The sequence below is a fragment of the Panulirus ornatus genome, chromosome 34, assembly GCF_036320965.1.
Source record: "Panulirus ornatus isolate Po-2019 chromosome 34, ASM3632096v1, whole genome shotgun sequence".
Taxonomy (NCBI): Eukaryota; Metazoa; Arthropoda; class Malacostraca; order Decapoda; family Palinuridae; genus Panulirus; species Panulirus ornatus.
This window is the reverse complement of record NC_092257.1, coordinates 18,276,432-18,296,966: the sequence shown is the minus strand read 5'-3', so window position 1 is coordinate 18,296,966 and position 20,535 is coordinate 18,276,432. Positions and strand designations below refer to the sequence as shown.

Here is a 20,535-nt window from a genome sequence, read left to right as displayed (position 1 = left end):
CCAAACTTAGACACCAGCTTCTGCGGCTTCTCACTCAAGTCTGCCTCTAGAACCATGTTACCTGCAAGCAGTAACTGACTTGTTACTTCACTTTGCCTACATAGGGTTACACCACAAGTGAGTCACCTTTAATTAGGTTGTATCATGTGGAAGAAAATGGGAACATTCTGTTTAGGATCTTATCACTCCAAGATATTCCATCATATCCTTGCTTTTGATTGTAGTGCAGCCTTGAAGCTGTCCAGGAGTTGTTTAATATAGTGAAAATAATAAGATAGGAAAGTACATTCACTTTTACTGTACTGTATCTACCCTAAGATATAAGTAGTATTAATGATGACTTCTGAATGTTTCTTTATAGCGTACGAGCGTGTGAGTCTCTTCATAACAGCGGCTCATGAACTGGGACATGCATTAGGACTCTACCATTCAGATGTTGAAGGTGCTCTCATGAGCCCCTACCTCATCAAGTTCCCCATTACATTCCGCTTACCAGAGGATGATGTCAGAGGCATTCAGGAACTATATGGTAAGTGTTGAAGGCTATAATTTTTTGTAGTGAATGATAGAGATATTGTATGCTAGGGCTCATTAGTTTTTTATCTGGTATTTATACTGATGAAGGTTGGGAATCTCAAACCTTCTTTTGTGCATTAGTTTAACCTTTTTTTTTAGATTAAAGAAATGCAGTATATGATGATGATTAGCACTTATCTTTTCTTGATGCTTTTCATTTAATAGTATAGAACCTGGTTGATTTGGGTGACAATATTCATGGTCTCTGTTGCTTAAATCAGAAAAATGATATCCATGTGATAATGTGAGTTGTCCATCTTTGATTTAATCATTTCTCACTCATGGCTTTCTTCCAAAGAGCACTCGGTTAATATGCAGTGGAGATGAAAGAGCCTTGCTTTGTCGGGTAATAGTGTAGGAATGTATTAAGAAATAAATAACTTTTATGTGAAACCACCACCTGTTTCAAGGACATCTTGCACAAACACTGCCTGCCAACTTCTGTAGGAGGCTGACATCATGAACTCAAATCCAGATATATGAATACAATCTTCCCATTTCCCACCTTGCACATACCCAGTCTCAGCCCTATATTCTTCAGACTGTTTCTTTTGTCTACAACTTTTTCATTACCTTCTCATCAGGAAGCCTTTTGTGATGAGGAAATAGATTATTGGGTCATTGCATACAATTAAGGTGTATGTGTGTGGCTCATGCTTTACCAATTTGTTTATAACCAGAGGAGGCCTCTTTTACCTTTTTCTATGCCTCTTTTGTGTGAAACTTTTATATTTAGTTTTTGACTGCGATGTGAGTCATGTAAGGGATTTTTCATTAATTTCTGTTTACAGTGGTCTACTCCCTGTTCTTTTTGGGACCCTGATATTATACACAATTACAGCTGTTTCTCTGGCATTGCTGACAGTATTGATTTGCTGCATGGAGGCCTCTTACCTTGCTGTATCCTTCTTTTTTATGACCATGTTCTGTGAGTGCTAAGGAGATGGCAAGAAGATAATGATGTTCTTGGCAACATCTTTATCCGACCTATACATGAATCTGAAAGAATCCCTTACCTTCTTGTTAAAGTAAATGTTTTTTAAAATCCACCACGCTAACCTTTGCATCATTGAGTCATATGTATTTGTATTATGTTTGCTTATTTGATTAAAGATATTACCAGACTGCTAGTATGAGAGTACACTGTGTGTAAAGTCACTTTTGGTGAGGCTGTATCATTGGGAGTACAGTCCCATCAAAGAATTTCAGAGGAGTTATTTCCTGACCACTGGAAGTAGTGTATCCTGAGGCTGCAGTACCTCCTGTTAAGGAGGTCCTGGATAATACCAGAAGCCCTTCTTATAAAGAGGTCCTGGGCAATTTTGATTAAGTACATAAATGATTATTATTAAGGTAACAGAGTGCAGTCTCATCAAAGAACTAGCTTCAGAGGAGGCCATCCCATCCCTTCTGCTGGGTAGTGCATCCTTGAAGCTGCAGGAGCCCCTGGATGATTGAGAAAGGGGTCCTGAGGTATGATGATAAGAATGTAATCGATTTATCCTACTTTTATCATTAGTAAAATGCAAATCGAGGACCACCAACTCTGTTGGCCCTTTGAGAACAGAAGGGGGGGCCACATCTGAATGATTGCCTGGAGATGAGTGAGTTACCAAACAAACAGTATGAGTTGATGTTCAGTGAGCCAAAAACCACCATAAAGGAAAATGACCCAACTGCTCCTTTTTCTTAAACAGTGATCTGACTAGGTAAACATTGCACATCTCATCATCTTAACAAAGGACTCTAAGAGTGTCATTGATGACATGCTTATGCACACTACCCATGGACCAGACTCCTGGATCTTTTTCTTAATCAAGAAATGCAAAACACCACTTGCACAAGCACTACATATCTTCTGGACAAAAAGTGTGGTCTTTGGCATGATCCATGAGAGTTTGAAACTGATTCGCATCACCCCACTTCATAAAGGAGAAAACAAAGCTATTCCATAAACCACCAGCTGATAGCATTGGTATCACACACCGCTAAACATTTAGAGATAGTTCTAAGATATGAATTGATTTACCTTATAGAATCAAATAATCTACATAACTTATGACAACGTGGTTTTAGGGTAGGAAACCTCTTATGAATGTGATGATAGTGTGATAGCACATAAAAGGTGCAAGATGGGAGTAACCATTAAAATTGGTAGATGGACACTAGAAACAAAACTTCTGAAGTGATAGATCACAACACATTATTGTAGATCAGGCTGTTTCCAGTTCTCAATAAAAAACTGAGTTCCTCAAGGAACTGTACTTGCACCACATCAGTTCCTTATTCTTATATTTGACATAGATACAAACTCAGTTCATAGTTTCAAACCATCCTTTGCAGATTATACTTGTCTGCAAAAGACAGTGAAAAACTCCAACACAGAGTCCTCCACTGGGTCAGCAGAAACAAAATGCTTTTCAGTGAGGATGAATTCCAACTTCTTTAGCATGAGGAGAGTAAAGAAATTAAAATTGATACAGACTATTAGGTGGACATAGGCACCATCGTATCACAATTGAGGAATGTAAAAGACCTCTTCTAAAAAGATGATGTGCTGAATCTTGTGAACCTTCAGGGCAAGAGTGGAAAAAACAGTGATGGCACTTTTCAAGGCACTAATACTCACAGAAATATAATACTTTTGTGTACTAACATCACCTTTCAAGGTGGGCAAAATTGCACAGTTAGAAAGCATGCAGAGATCATTTGTGGCCTCTATTGGTGTGGTAAAGGAACTGAAATACTGCACTGGGAACAAGTGGAGTCTCTGAGAGTGTGCTGTGTGGAGCACAGACAGGAGAGGTATATTATTATATACAAGTAAAAAATCGTAGAATGCGTGATCCCAAACTACACTCAAGAATTATTTCCCACTGGTTCAACATGCATGGAAGACTGAAATACTACCCCTAAAATCAAAATGTGCAAAAAAAACGAAGAGAAAATACTTTCATCATCGAGGACCCAAGACTATTCTGCATATTCCTTGCAGACATCTAAAATACTGTGGGATGTATAGTAGAGAAATTTAAGATTAGAAGACATGGGGTAAGACCTACAATGAATCTAAAGGTAGATTGGTTTCCACACTTGTGATCAGTGGGATGTGCATGGTTTTTCTTAGTTCAGGTCAGCCAATGCTAGGATCCAAGAAAGTATATAGGAGAATCCTGTGGTACTGGAGATAGACATGACAAGATAGCCTACCCTAGCTGAAGAGGGTGCACAGGGAATCCTTGCAAGGTACCAGTTCAGCTCAGTTGACCCAATATAGGAAGTTATGCTTTCTATAGTTTGACGTAAAGTATTCTCATGCAGGAAGATGTATTTAAAGTTTCAAAACCTTATTAATGGATGTTTTCTTGAATGTTTGAACTGGAACTCTAAGGCAAAATATTTTCATAGATTTAAATTTTTTGTTTAAGTATATTTTGTGGAGAGATATGAGAAAGTAAATCATTTCAGTATGGTGATATAGAAAATCACATGATTTCATTATAAATATTGTATATTTCAGGTGTGGATAAGAACTGGGAACAGGAAACGTATCCTAATCCAACCCCTCCACCAACACAGGCTACCCCAACCAAGCCTCCTGTAACTAAGAAACCAATTAAGCCCCCCAAAACGACAGATAAGCCAGACACATGTGACACTGATTATGATGCAGTTTCAGTAATAAGAAGAGAGATATATATCTTTAAGGGCATGGTAAGAATAACGTCAGTTTTCTTGAAATTCTGTGCCCATAGGTCATGCCACAAAACAAAAATTATTAGACATATGTTACAAGTATTTTTTAATTATGTATTTGTAAGAACATGTTTTTCACATTATTTCAGTACTTTTGGCGGTTAGACTCAGCTGGAAATTTACGACCAAATTATCCTGCAGAAATTTCCCGATTTTGGACAATGTTGCCAAGAAACATTACCCATATTGATGCTGTGTATGAAAGGCCTCATGATGCTAATATTGTGTTCTTTATTGGTAAGTTATGAATTAATATATTTCTTGAGATTTGAAATAGAAATATGTTTCTCATTACAAGGAAGGCCAATATGCAATGGAAATTAGACCCCCACCCTGTTCCCTTCAAGGCAGTGATATTAAGGCAGAATTACAATAGCCTGTGGTTCACCCTCCGTTAAACCTCAAAGGTAGAATCACCAAGCATAAACCAGTGCCTGCAATTATCATCTGTGTTTCAGAACTGCCATTTCATGAAACTTAAGCTGTAAGGCATCCATGTGGACACCATAAGATCATTCCTCTAATATCCCAAACTATGCTGCATAATGTAAGAGAGTGAAGAGGGGACTGAAAGAAAAGAGGATTCTTATTTGTCATCCTTCTGTATAGGAAGAAACACCTTCTCATGAGTTCATATTATAATTTCTTTCCTTTGCAGTCAGTCCTGTCAACATGGTAGATTTTCACGGATATTCTTTAGAAAACACAGATTTAGACCTTCCCTACTCACATACGTATACTTGTGTATATATTTCTTTTAATCCAGGTATTCCCAGTCACCAATCTTTTTTCAGCACACAAATCCACAAGCTCTTCATTATTTCCATTCACAGCACTGAATACCCCATGTGCACCAGTTATACCCTGAACTGCCACATTATTCACCTTTGCATTTAAATCACCCATCATTGATACCCAGTCTCATGCACCAAAACTGCTGACACACTCTCTTAGCTGCTCCCAAAATACTTGCCTCTCAAGATCTTTCTTCTCATGACTAGGTGCATAAGCACCAGTAATCACCCATCTCTCTCTATCCACTTTCAGTTTTAACCACATCAATTTAGAAGTTACTTTCTTATACTCTTTCTCTTGCTTTGGGAGTAGCGCTACTCCTCTCTTAGCTCTTGTCCCCTCACCAACTCCTGACTGTACTCCTAAGCTTTTTCCAGACCATACTTCCCCTGAAACCTTGAGTTTCATTTCACTCAGAGCCAGAACATTCAGGTTTCTTTCCTCAAACATACTACCTGTCTCTCCTTTAGTCTCATCTTGGTTATATCCACTCGCATTCAGACACCCCAATCTGAGCCTTTAAGGAGGATGAGCACTTTCCACTTGACTCCTTCTGTTTCCTCATTTAGAAATTGGAATACAAGAAGGGGAGAGTTTCCTGCCCCCTGCTCCCACCTCTTTTAGTCGCCTTCTATGACACACGGGAATGTGTAGAAAGTGTTCTTTCTCCCCTGTCCCCAGGGATATATCCTCATGAAATTGAAAACAACAGCATATTGAGAGTTATTAATCTTCTTTCTTATGTTCTCTGATTTTTTCAATATTATTCCACCATTAGATGGGTGCTCAAACACCAGTTGTCCATAGTTATCCATTTATTTCTATCACACTTTTGCCTTCACAGAGGCATCATAAGGAATCTACAAAAAGAAAAGAAAAACTGCATCACAAAACTTAGATATGATATGTAGAACACAAACTAGATATAAAAAACACTTGGAAAAACACAGCACATAGCATGGAAGTGAAAGTGAGTTAGGGTGGGGGAGGGGGTGAAGGTTTTGGGAGCAGTGAAGAATGTGTGGAAAGAGAAAATGTTATCACGGAGAGCAAAAATGGTTATGTTTGAAGGAATAGTAATTCCAACAATATTATATGATTGGGAGGCATGGGCTATAGATGGGGTTGTATGGAGGAGGGTGGATGTGTTGGAAATGAAATGTTTGAGGACAACATTTGGTGTGAGGTGGTTTGATCAAGTAAGTAATGAAAGAGTAAGAGAGATGTGTGGCAATAAAAAAGAGTGTGGTTGAGAGAGCAGAAGAGGGTGTGTTGAAACGGTTTGGGCATATAGAGAGAATGAGTGTGTAAGTCATACAGGAAGAGAGGATTTCTAGCCACCTTCTCCCACCCTTTTAGCCACCTTCTATGACTATGACACGCAGGGAATACATGGGCAGTATTCATTTTACTCTAGCAAGGAATAGAGTGAATTGGAATAATATTGTATACCAAATTCGACGTCCTGTCACTGGACTAAACCAGGGCATGTGAAGCATCTGGGGTAAACCATGGAAAGGTCTGTGGGGCCATGGCTGTTTAATTTGTTTATGGATGGGGTTGTTAGGGAGGTGAATGCAAGAGTTTTGGAAAGAGGGGCAAGTATGCAGTCTGTTGTGGATGAGAGAGCTTGGGAAGTGAGTCAGTTGTTGTTCACTGATGATACAGCGCTGATGGCTGATTCGGGTGAGAAACTGCAGAAGCTGGTGACTGAGTTTGGTAAAGTGTGTGAAAGAAGAAAGCTGAGAGTAAATGTGAATAAGAGCAAGGTTATTAGGTACAGTAGGGTTGAGTGACAAGTCAAGTGGGAGGTAAGTTTGAATAGAGAAAAACTGGAGGAAGTGAAGTGTTTTAGATATCTGGGAGTGGATTTGGCAGTGGATGGAACCATGGAAGCGGAAGTGAATCATAGGGTGGGGGAGGGAGTGAAAGTTCTGGGAGCATTGAAAAATGTGTGGAAGTCAAGAACATTATCTTGGAAAGCAAAAATGGGTATGTTTGAAGGAATAGTGTTTCCAACAATGTTATATGGGTGCGAGGCATGGGCTATAGATAGAGTTGTGTGGAGGGTGGATGTGCTGGAAATGAGATGTTTGAGGACAATATGTGGTGTGAGGTGGTTTGATCGAGTAAGTAATGAAAGGGTAAGAGAGATGTGTGGTAATAAAAAGAGTGTGGTTGAGAGAGCAGAAGAGAGTGTTTTTAAATGATTTGGTCACATGGAGGGAATGAGTGAGGAAAGACTGACAAAGAGGATACATGTGTCAGAAGTGAAGGGAACGAGGAGAAGTGGGAGACCAAATTGGAGATGGAAAGATGGAGTGAAAAAGATTTTGAGTGATCGGGGCCTGAAGATGCAGGAGGGTGAAAGGTGTGCAAGGAATAAAGTGAATTGGAACGATGTGGTATACTGGGGTCGATGTGCTGTCGATGGATTGAACCAGGGCATGTGAAGCTTCTTGGGTAAACCATGGAAAGTTCTGTTGGGCCTGGATGTAGAAAGGGAGCTGTGGTTTTGGTGCATTATACATGACAGCTAGAGACTGAGTGTGAACAAATGTGGCCTTTGTTGTCTTTTCCTAGTGCTACCTCATGCACATGCGGGGGTAGGGGGGTGTTATTTCATGTGTGGCAGGGTGGCGACAGGAATGAATAAGGGCAGACAGTATGAATTGTGTACATGTATATATATGTATATGTCTGTGTGTGTATATATATATATTATTTATTTATTTTATTTTGCTTTGTCGCTGTCTCCCGCGTTAGCGAGGTAGCGCAAGGAAACAGACGAAAGAATGGCCCAACCCACCCACATACACGTGTGTGTGTGTGTGTGTGTGTGTGTGTATGTATATATATATATATATATATTTTTTTTTTTTTTTTTTTTTTTTTTCAAACTATATATATATATATATATATATATATAGTTGGGGTAAGAGAGTATCATTAAATTTTAGGGAGAATAAAAAGATGTTCTGGAAGGAGGTAAATAAAGTGCGTAAGACAAGGGAGCAAATGGGAACTTCAGTGAAGGGCGCAAATGGGGAGGTGATAACAAGTAGTGGCGATGTGAGAAGGAGATGGAGTGAGTATTTTGAAGGTTTGTTGAATGTGTTTGATGATAGAGTGGCAGATATAGGGTGTTTTGGTCGAGGTGGTGTGCAAAGTGAGAGGGTTAGGGAAAATTATTTGGTAAACAGAGAAGAGGTAGTGAAAGCTTTGCGGAAGATGAAAGCCGGCAAGGCAGCAGGTTTGGATGGCATTGCAGTGGAATTTATTAAAAAAGGCAAAGGGGATAAGAGTGAGTGCTCAAATTACAGAGGTATAAGTTTGCTGAGTATTCCTGGTAAATTATATGGGAGGGTATTGATTGAGAGGGTGAAGGCATGTACAGAGCATCAGATTGGGGAAGAGCAGTGTGGTTTCAGAAGTGGTAGAGGATGCGTGGATCAGGTGTTTGCTTTGAAGAATGTATGTGAGAAATACTTAGAAAAGCAAATGGATTTGTATGTAGCATTTATGGATCTGGAGAAGGCATATGATAGAGTTGATAGAGATGCTCTGTGGAAGGTATTAAGAATATATGGTGTGGGAGGCAAGTTGTTAGAAGCAGTGAAAAGTTTTTATCGACGATGTAAGGCATGTGTATGTGTAGGAAGAGAGGAAAGTGATTGGTTCTCAGTGAATGTAGGTTTGCGGCAGGGGTGTGTGATGTCTCCATGGTTGTTTAATTTGTTTATGGATGGGGTTGTTAGGGAGGTAAATGCAAGAGTTTTGGAAAGAGGGGCAAGTATGAAGTCTGTTGGGGATGAGAGAGCTTGGGAAGTGAGTCAGTTGTTGTTCGCTGATGATACAGCGCTGGTGGCTGATTCATGTGAGAAACTGCAGAAGCTGGTGACTGAGTTTGGTAAAGTGTGTGGAAGAAGAAAGTTAAGAGTAAATGTGAATAAGAGCAAGGTTATTAGGTACAGTAGGGTTGAGTGTCAAGTCAATTGGGAGGTGAGTTTGAATGGAGAAAAACTGGAGGAAGTGAAGTGTTTTAGATATCTGGGAGTGGATCTGGCAGCGGAGGGAACCATGGAAGCGGAAGTGGATCATAGGGTGGGGGAGGGGACGAAAATTCTGGGGGCCTTGAAGAATGTGTGGAAGTCGAGAACATTATCTCGGAAAGCAAAAATGGGTATGTTTGAAGGAATAGTGGTTCCAACAATGTTGTATGGTTGCGAGGCGTGGGCTATGGATAGAGTTATGCGCAGGAGGATGGATGTGCTGGAAATGAGATGTTTGAGGACAATGTGTGGTGTGAGGTGGTTTGATCGAGTGAGTAACGTAAGGGTAAGAGAGATGTGTGGAAATAAAAAGAGCGTGGTTGAGAGAGCAGAAGAGGGTGTTTTGAAGTGGTTTGGGCACATGGAGAGAATGAGTGAGGAAAGATTGACCAAGAGGATATATGTGTCGGAGGTGGAGGGAACGAGGAGAAGAGGGAGACCAAATTGGAGGTGGAAAGATGGATTGAAAAAGATTTTGTGTGATCGGGGCCTGAACATGCAGGAAGGTGAAAGGAGGGCAAGGAATAGAGTGAAATGGAGCGATGTGGTATACCGGGGTTGACGTGCTGTCAGTGGATTGAATCGGGGCATGTGAAGCGTCTGGGGTAAACCATGGAAAGCTGTGCAGGTATGTATATTTGCGTGTGTGGACGTATGTATATACATGTGTATGGGGGGGGTTGGGCCATTTCTTTCGTCTGTTTCCTTGCGCTACCTCGCAAACGCGGGAGACAGCGACAAAGTATAATAAAAAAAATAATAATATATATATATATTATCCCTGGGGATAGGGGAGAAAGAATACTTCCCACGTATTCCCTGCGTGTCGTAGAAGGCGACTAAAAGGGGAGGGAGCGGGGGGCTGGAAATCCTCCCCTCTCGTTTTTTTTTTAATTTTCCAAAAGAAGGAACAGAGAATTGGGCCAGGTGAGGGTATTCCCTCAAGGCCCAGTCCTCTGTTCTTAACGCTACCTCGCTAATGCGGGAAATGGCGAATAGTTTGAAAGAAAGAAAAGATATATATATATATATATATATATATATATATATATATATATATATATTTTTTTTTTTTTTTTTTTTTTTTTTTTTTTTTTTTGCCGCTGTCTCCCGCGTTTGCGAGGTAGCGCAAGGAAACAGACGAAAGAAATGGCCCAACCCACCCCCATACACATGTATATACATACGTCCACACATGCAAATATACATACCTACACAGCTTTCCATGGTTTACCCCAGACGCTTCACATGCCTTGATTCAATCCACTGACAGCACGTCAACCCCGGTATACCACATCGCTCCAATTCACTCTATTCCTTGCCCTCCTTTCACCCTCCTGCATGTTCAGGCCCCGATCACACAAAATCTTTTTCACTCCATCTTTCCACCTCCAATTTGGTCTCCCTCTTCTCCTCGTTCCCTCCACCTCCGACACATATATCCTCTTGGTCAATCTTTCCTCACTCATTCTCTCCATGTGCCCAAACCATTTCAAAACACCCTCTTCTGCTCTCTCAACCACGCTCTTTTTATTTCCACACATCTCTCTTACCCTTACGTTACTTACTCGATCAAACCACCTCACACCACACATTGTCCTCAAACATCTCATTTCCAGCACATCCATCCTCCTGCGCACAACTCTATCCATAGCCCACGCCTCGCAACCATACAACATTGTTGGAACCACTATTCCTTCAAACATACCCATTTTTGCTTTCCGAGATAATGTTCTCAACTTCCACACATTCTTCAAGGCTCCTAGGATTTTCGCCCCCTCCCCCACCCTATGATCCACTTCTGCTTCCATGGTTCCATCCGCTACCAGATCCACTCCCAGATATCTAAAACACTTCACTTCCTCCAGTTTTTCTCCATTCAAACTCACCTCCCAATTGACTTGACCCTCAACCCTACTGTACCTAATAACCTTGCTCTTATTCACATTTACTCTTAACTTTCTTCTATAACACACTTTACCAAACTCAGTCACCAGCTTCTGCAGTTTCTCACATGAATCAGCCACCAGCGCTGTATCATCAGCGAACAACAACTGACTCACTTCCCAAGCTCTCTCATCCCCAACAGACTTCATACTTGCCCCTCTTTCCAAAACTCTTGCATTCACCTCCCTAACAACCCCATCCATAAACAAATTAAACAACCATGGAGACATCACACACCCCTGCCGCAAACCTACATTCACTGAGAACCAATCACTTTCCTCTCTTCCTACACATACACATGCCTTACATCGTCGATAAAAACTTTTCACTGCTTCTAACAACTTGCCTCCCACACCATATATTCTTAATACCTTCCACAGAGCATCTCTATCAACTCTATCATATGCCTTCTCCAGATCCATAAATGCTACATACAAATCCATTTGCTTTTCTAAGTATTTCTCACATACATTCTTCAAAGCAAACACCTGATCCACACATCCTCTACCACTTCTGAAACCACACTGCTCTTCCCCAATTTGATGCTCTGTACATGCCTTCACCCTCTCAATCAATACCCTCCCATATAATTTACCAGGAATACTCAACAAACTTATACCTCTGTAATTAAGATGTATAGGTATGTATATGTGCGTGTTTGGACGTGTATGTATATACATGTGTATGTGGGTGGGTTGGGCCATTCTTTCGTGTTTCCTTGCGCTACCTCGCTAACGCGGGAGACAGCAACAAAGTATAATAAGATAAATAGATAATGATAATAATTATAATGTCAAGAAAAGTTTGCTAATGATGACATCTACAAAACTGTATGATACAATATTTTCTGTCTCACATCTGCAGGGTAACCCTAGGTGTTATACCATGTGAAGGCATTTAGCATCCATGCTTACCTACACCCCTTCCCTTACCTAGAACTTAACCTTAAAATTGTGGACGGAAATTTCAGTTCAAGTAGTTATAGGTGGGAAGGGTGCCTACACACTTGTTTATATATGAGTGGTGAGGTTTAAGGGTTAATTATGAAGTTAGAGGGTTAATATCCACGCACACAGATATGTGTGGATATATTTACATTGCATCACTCTTTTTTCACAGGAGATAAATTCTATGTTTGTCAAGGGAACCACAAACTGCTGAAAGTAGGAAGGTTAAAAAACTTAGGTTTGCCTGAGGACCTTAAGAAGATAGATGCAGCATTTGTTTGGGGATACAATGGCCGAACATACCTGTTTGCAGACACAATGTACTGGAGGTAAGTGATATTTGTGTTACAATAGTTCTTCTTGTACCAGATAGATAACATTACACTGCAGACGAGTTTTGGAAGAGGGAATCACAACATCAGTAAGAAGTTCAGTGGAGATTCTGTAAATATTTAGAAACATACACTACTTGTAAAAATTGGAGATTATTTTCCAGTTGCCCTAGTGATGGTGAATATAGAACCAACTAATTTTAGTTGTTTTACAGTATATGACTAGTGTGAATACATTTTATATCTAACTTGATAGGTTAATTCTTTTCAAATAGTGTGATGATGTATCCTGTTGTACAGTTCACTGAATGTTTTTGTCAGTGTTACTAAACTCCACCTGCATGATTGAATGTTTTTATGTTGAAGGCTCAATGTCATAGACAAAAGTCCGCATGAAGGCCAAGCCTTAATTGAAATATAGAGAGAATTATAAAATGGAAAAAGAAAAGACGAGGGAAAGTATTTACCAATTTTTGAGAAAGTGAAATACCTGTTGTTTGAAATGTACGTCATAGTTATTGGGAAAGACATGGGAAGATAGAGAGTTCCAAAGCTTTGCTGTATAGGGAAAGAAGCAGGTATCAAATGTCAAATGGCCCACCCTCGAGTTGCCGATGGCCACACAGTGATTATACGACACAGCAGCTTGCCGAGTATTGCATGGTCTAGCTAGTGGTGGGGGCACACAAGCAACCATCTCTCAGGAGCAAAAACCAATGTAATGCCCATAGAAGAGGGAAGGTGAATCAACATTGCAGCATTAGGCAAAGGGGTCAGGTTTGGAAGTTAACCTAGGACAGTTTATAAATCAGACCACTTTCAACTCAACTCTGTCAAGTAAGGATACAAAGCTAGAACGACCCCAAATGTGAAAGCAGTACTCCATACAAGGACGAATCAATCCCTTGTATAAATGGAGCAACCGCCCAGAAGAGGAAGTTTTGACTTCTGAAAAGGACACCCAGTTTCTAAGAGGCAGACTTAGCTATTCCCATGCTGTGGGATTTCCAAGAAAGAGTGGATAGTACAGTAATACCAAGGATGCTCATTGAGTCAGGAGGTGGAATTACTGAACCATCAAAGGAGAGATGAGAGTTGTGTGGAGTTTTTGATAGAGAGATAGGTAGAAATTGGGTCTTGGAGGCATTAAACTTAACAAGATTTTGTCTACCCCACTGAGATATCCAGTCCAAGTCTGAGTTTATTGAAGAAACTGTGTCAAGATGAAATGCAGGTAGAGTGAGAGAAGGAGCAGAATTGAAGGATGTGGATGAAGTCAATGTTGAGTCGTCACTGTATGAATGCATTTGATTATTTGTGGAAGAGAGGAAATTTTTGAAAAAAAGGAGAAAAAGTGTAAGGGACAAGACAGAACCTTGAGGGACATCACTGTTGATAGAGGGAAGGAGGTGACAACCCATCAACTACCACAGAGATAGATCGGCCAGAGAAGAAGCTAGCTATGAAGGAGCAAAGTGAGGGAGGGAAGCGAAAAGAGGGGAGCTTAGAGTTGAGACGCCAATGCCACGCCCTGTCAGATCTTTACATATGTCAAGGGCAACTACATATGACTTCAGTAAGTTGTATCATCAGCAGATGAAAAGGATTACTGTCTTGTGAAGGGACTTCATAAGCCTAAGGAGGCCATTATTTCACTGCGACTGATTTAACACAATGAAGGAGGAAGTGAAGTGTTTCAGATATCTGGGAGTGGATTTGGCAGCGGAAGGAACCCTGGATGCGGAAGTGAGTCACAGAGTGGGGGAGGGGGTGAAAGTTCTGGGAGCATTGAAAAATGTGTGGAAGCCGAGAACATTATCTCAGAAAGCAAAAATGGGTATGTTTGAAGGAATAGTGGTTCCAACAACGTTATATGGTTGCGAGGCATGGGTTATAGATAGGTTGTGCGGAGGAGGGTGGAAATGAGATGTTTGAGGACAATATGTGGTGTGAGGTGGTTTGATCGAGTAAGTAATGAAAGGGTGAGACAGTTGTGTGGTAATAAAAAGAGTGTGGTTGAGAGAGCAGAAGAGGGTGTATTGAAATGGTTTGGTCACATGGAGAGAATGAGTGAGGAAAGATTGACAAAGAGGATATATGTGTCGGAGGTGGAGGGAACGAGGAGAAGTGGGAGACCAAATTGGAGGTGGCAGGATGGAGTGAAAAAGATTTTGAGCGATTGGGGCCTGAACATGCAGGAGGGTGAAAGGCATGCAAGGAATAGAGTGAATTGGAAAGATATGGTATACCGGGGTCGATGTGCTGTCAATGGATTAAACCAGGGCATGTGAAGTGTCTGGGATAAACCATGGAAAGTTTTGTGGGGCCTGGATGTGGAAAGGGAGCTGTGGTTTTGGTGCATTATACATGACAGCTAGAGACTGAGTGTGAATGAATATGTCCTTTGTTGTCTTTTCCTAGCGCTACCTCGCACATGTCTAGGGGGAGAAAGGTTGTCATTTCATGTGTGGTAGGTTAGTGATGGGAATGAATAAAGGCAGCAAGTATAGATTTTGTACATGTGTAAATATGTATATGTCTGTGTATGTATATGTGTATACTTTGAAATGTATAGGTATGTATATGTGCGTGTGTGGACGTGTATGTATATACATGTGTATGTGGGTGGGTTGGGCCATTCTTTAGTCTGTTTCCTCAGGCTACCTCACTAACGCGGGAGACAGCAACATAGTATAATAATAGAAAAAAATTCAGTTGTATATTGGTTTGAACATTTCTTTTCTTTCTTTCATACTATTCGCCATTTCCCGCGTTAGCGAGGTAGCGTTAAGAACAGAGGACAGGGCCTTTGAGAGAATATCCTCATCTGGCCCCCTTCTCTGTTCCTTCATTGGGAAAAAAAAAAAAAAAACAAGAGGGGAGGATTTCCAGCCCCCTGCTCCCTTCCCTTTTAGTCGCCTTCTACGACACGCAGGGAATACGTGGGAAGTATTCTTTCTCCCCTATCCCCAGGGATAAACTGGGCTTTAAAGCAAAATATGCAATGATAGGGATTAGGGTTAAGAATTCCAAACAACTGAAAAGACTATCACTATTTTAAGCATGAGCATACCTCCACTCAAGTTTTCCACTTTGACCACTTCTTCCAACACAGGAAGAATTATTGAAAAGAGGATCCAAATCCTGTCTTGATACAAGTTATGGCATAGACACACAAGCCAAAACCTGGGTACTAAGATAAGCACAGAGTTGGGGATGGATTACTGTGTTTCATGTAAGATGATCTTGTCTTTAGGGAGTATGTGGGTTTGCCCAAAGAATAGTATGGGATAGTGCTGTATAGGTTTTGAAGAGTGCCACGTCTTGTTAACTGGCCAGCTTGTGTTAGGTAGAAGTAGTTCATGTCATGGAAAAATGAAAACTGCATATTGTATTATTGCAAAAGTCAACCTTTGGGGTAAACCATGGAAAGCTGTGTAGGTATGTATATTTGCGTGTGTGGACGTATGTATATACATGTGTATGGGGTGGGTTGGGCCATTTCTTTCATCTGTTTCCTTGCGCTACCTCGCAAACGCGGGACACAGCGACAAAGCAAAAAAAAAAAAAAAAAAATCAACCTTTTCCTAATAAGTAGGATACATTACTCTTTTCTTCTTTGGCACCGACCTGACCATATTCTAGAGTCCTACCCATTTACTGTTGTCTCTTTTCATAGTATTCAACAAGCTGTATGCAGTGATTTACTTTGAACTTAGAATGTCATTTTGAAATTCATATTACGTGTCACAGGTTTGATGAAACTGTACAACATGTTGAGTTGGATTATCCCCGAGCAATGGATATGTGGAGAGGTGTACCTTATGGTATAGATTCTGCCTTCAAATTCAATGGTGGGTAGAAATCACTCTTTGTTACAATTCATCAAGAATATTGTACTTATTTGTTATGAATTATTGTGTTGTTGTTTGATCCACAATGTAATAATTGGCTTAACTGTTTAAGGACAAAAGAGAGCTTAGTTATCACAGCATTGACATTAGCATGAATGCATGTTGGCATTAAGGATGAGTGTCAGCTTGAGTTATGCTGTCTTGCAGTTGAATTTAAGTCAGTTAATGATGTCATGCACTTAGCAGAAATATTTCAGGTAAACTCACTTTGTTCTTCTTCAATGATGTTTTGACAAAAAAATTTTCCAGGAACAACATACTTCTTCCAAGGCAAAGTTTTCTGGGAGTTTGATGACTTTCGTATGAAAGTGAAGCCTAAGTCTCCTGCCTTATCTGCACCATTTTGGTTGGGCTGTCCCAAAATAGAAAATCCTTATTACATGGAGGCTTCTGTCAGTGATTCGGGCACTGTGACTACAAGACCCACAGTGTGCATTGCATCAGTATTATTTTTATCATGGGCTGTGTCTTGTTTAAGTAGCACTGTACTATGAAGTGCTTGATAGATTTATAGTGTGATCAGAATTTACAGACCCCATAGAGTTCTCTAGTGCATACAGCAATTTTTTTTCACAGAGTGTTTGAAAAGAGTATTTTATTGAATGCTATAACACTGGTTTAACAAAGCTGAAAAGGAAGGATATAGTAAATGATATACTAGTATGCAGAACTTTCTGATACTACTTTTAAATCTCAAACAGTATGGTAATTTTTCTTATTGGACTGTATTATAAGACAATTACATAATATACACATCTGCCTATATTATTATATGCATTTCTTTGAACAACTTATTTCAAATTATTATAACAGATGCAAGTGGTTGGTAAAGATCACATTGTATATTTAAAAATTTTGCTTCTATCTACTGTCAGTGAGGATTGTTAGAGTAGCAGTTTTCTGTATATAACTAGTAATGATCTTAAAGTATTTCAATAAAGGTTTAGTGAACAATAATTTGGTTATATTTTGGTAATGAGTTATAAAAGCAAGAAAATTAGTTGGTAATATCTTACTGAATATTATTTTAACTCATGTGATAGTTCTGCATATCAAAATAGAACACCATGATTATTTGAGAACATTTTATTTTTGAAATGTTTTTTGTTGAGTATAATCATTTATGATATTATTTTGCTCTGAATTGTATACCAGTTTGCATATTTATTGATTATGAATTTGGTTTATGACATAATTCGGGAAGTATGATTTAAAAGTAATGTAATTTTGTAATACCTTCCACTTGAATGTTATTGAGTGCTTTGTAGTTTGTATAGGGTATATATTGCTGGATATTGAATGATCGTTGACATTGGGATCTCATAAGTTTTCTTGCCAGTTTGTCTTTTAAGTGCGAATGCAATGTGCATTTTGGTACAAATAGAAAACATATTTGATATTTCACTCATACTCTTCAGCTGTCAATATTGTTTGTTTTTATTAGTAGTATATTTGATTAAAAGGTAATCTGAAACCCACAATCTTGTATAGGGCTGTTACAGATACTGTTTCTACACTGTGTTATTTAAAACTAAGTAGATGACTTAAATGCTCTGTACATTGTGTGAAAATTAAAGCACACAAGAGACAGATCATGCATACAGCAAGGCAAATCGCCCTTGCAGTTTTTTTTCTCAGTGTGTTTACTTACCCAGAAATTATAGAAGTTTTCATAATTTTTTTGTAGTAAAGTATTTATTATCATGGGTTCAGATGGAGGTTTTGAATATTTTCATGTATGAACCATACACCTTTTTTATCGTTGTTGTGTAAAACGGTCTCCATTGTTAGATGACTGTTATGATCACCCTATCACTGCTGTGCTGCTAGTCATGGTTAGTATATTCTAATTCCTGTCTCATTAATTATTAGTTGTACGCTCATTCTTTTATCCTGTATGAATAGAATGTCCATGACTTTGGGACCAAGGTCAGCTTAGCTTTTCAAGGGACTTTCTTATTTATTGATTTACTTAATTTTTCTTCCCTTTTGTCTGTGGTTTTTAAATAAACACAGACTTGCCCTCACTGGTGTAATTCTCTTGTAAGCTGTTGAATTACCCTTAGCAAGGGAGGAGAATACATGACTAGTTATGCCACAACCACATTTAACATATTTAATTTTTTTTTTTTTTTTTTTTTTTTTTTTTTTTTTTTGCTGTCTCCCGCGTTTGCAAGGTAGCGCAAGGAAACAGACGAAAGAAATGGCCCAACCCACCCCCATACACATGTATATACATACGTCCACACACGCAAATATACATACCTACACAGCTTACCATGGTTTACCCCAGACTCTTCACATGCCCTGATTCAATCCACTGACAGCACGTCAACCCCGGTATATCACATCGATCCAATTCACTCTATTCCTTGCCCTCCTTTCACCCTCCTGCATGTTCAGGCCCCGATCACACAAAATCTTTTTCACTCCATCTTTCCACCTCCAATTTGGTCTCCCACTTCTCCTCGTTCCCTCCACCTCCGACACATATATCCTCTTGGTCAATCTTTCCTCACTCATTCTCTCCATGTGCCCAAACCATTTCAAAACACCCACTTCTGCTCTCTCAACCACGCTCTTTTTATTTCCACACATCTCTCTCACCCTTACGTTACTTACTCGATCAAACCACCTCACACCACACATTGTCCTCAAACATCTCATTTCCAGCACATCCATCCTCCTGCGCACAACTCTATCCATAGCCCACGCCTCGCAACCATACAACATTGTTGGAACCACTATTCCTTCAAACATACCCATTTTTGCTTTCCGAGATAATGTTCTCGACTTCCCCACATTCTTCAAGGCTCCCAGAATTTTCGCCCCCTCCCCCACCCTATGATCTACTTCCGCTTCCATGGTTCCATCTGCTGCCAGATCCACTCCCAGATATCTAAAACACTTTACTTCCTCCAGTTTTTCTTCATTCAAACTTACCTCCCAATTGACTTGACCCTCAACCCTACTGTACCTAATAACCTTGCTCTTATTCACATTTACTCTTAACTTTCTTCTATAACACACTTTACCAAACTCAGTCACCAGCTTCTGCAGTTTCTCACATGAATCAGCCACCAGCGCTGTATCATCAGCGAACAACAACTGACTCACTTCCCAAGCTCTCTCATCCCCAACAGACTTCATACTTGCCCCTCTTTCCAAAACTCTTGCATTCACCTCCCTAACAACCCCATCCATAAATTAAACAACCATGGAGACAGCACACACCCCTGCCGCAAACCTACATTCACTGAGAACCAGTCACTTTCCTCTCTTCCTACACGTACACATGCCTTACATCCTCGATAAAAACTTTTCACTGCTAACAACTTGCCTCCCACACCATATATTCTTAATACCTTCCACAGAGCATCTCTATCAACTCTATCATATGCCTTCTCCAGATCCATAAATGCTTCATACAAATCCATTTGCTTTTCTAAGTATTTCTCACATACATTCTTCAAAGCAAACACCTGATCCACACATCCTCTACCACTTCTGAAACCACACTGCTCTTCCCCAATCTGATGCTCTGTACATGCCTTCACCCTCTCAATCAATACCCTCCCATATAATTTACCAGGAATACTCAGCAAACTTATACCTCTGTAATTTGAGCACTCACTCTTATCCCCTTTGCCTTTGTACAATGGCACTATGCATGCATTCCGCCAATCCTCAGGCACCTCACCATGAGTCATACATACATTAAATAACCTTACCAACCAGTCAATAATACAGTCACCCCCTTTTTTAATAAATTCCACTGCAATACCATCCAAACCTGCTGCCTTGCCGGCTTTCATCTTCCGCAAAGCTTTTACTACCTCTCCTCTGTTTACCAAATCATTTTCCCTAACCCTCTCACTTTGTACACCACCTCGACCAAAACACCCTATATCTGCCACTCTGTCATCAAACACATTCAACAAACCTTCAAAATACTCACTCCATCTCCTTCTCCCATCACCACTACTTGTTATCACCTCCCCATTTGCGCCCTTCACTGAAGTTCCCATTTGCTCCCTTGTCTTACGCACTTTATTTACCTCCTTCCAGAACATCTTTTTATTCTCCCTAAAATTTAATGATACTCTCTCACCCCAACTCTCATTTGCCCTCTTTTTCACCTCATGCACCTTTCTCTTGACCTCCTGTCTCTTTCTTTTATACATCTCCCACTCAATTGCATTTTTTCCCTGCAAAA

At 40.0% G+C, this 20,535-nt stretch overlaps 1 protein-coding gene across 1 annotated transcript in view; it reads left to right on the top strand.

Annotated features, from left to right (window-relative positions):
• Window positions 1-17,086, top strand: part of LOC139759965 (matrix metalloproteinase-25-like) — a 498,618-nt gene extending 481,532 nt beyond the window's left edge. Inside the window, exons 7-12 of the mRNA XM_071682675.1 lie at window positions 362-529; window positions 4,097-4,290; window positions 4,422-4,569; window positions 12,246-12,402; window positions 16,159-16,259; window positions 16,569-17,086. Coding sequence (XP_071538776.1) covers window positions 362-529; window positions 4,097-4,290; window positions 4,422-4,569; window positions 12,246-12,402; window positions 16,159-16,259; window positions 16,569-16,813 — 1,013 coding nt within the window. The 3' untranslated portion in view covers window positions 16,814-17,086. The remainder of the gene's footprint in view (window positions 1-361; window positions 530-4,096; window positions 4,291-4,421; window positions 4,570-12,245; window positions 12,403-16,158; window positions 16,260-16,568) is intronic.
• The last annotated feature ends 3,449 nt before the right edge of the window (window positions 17,087-20,535 follow it).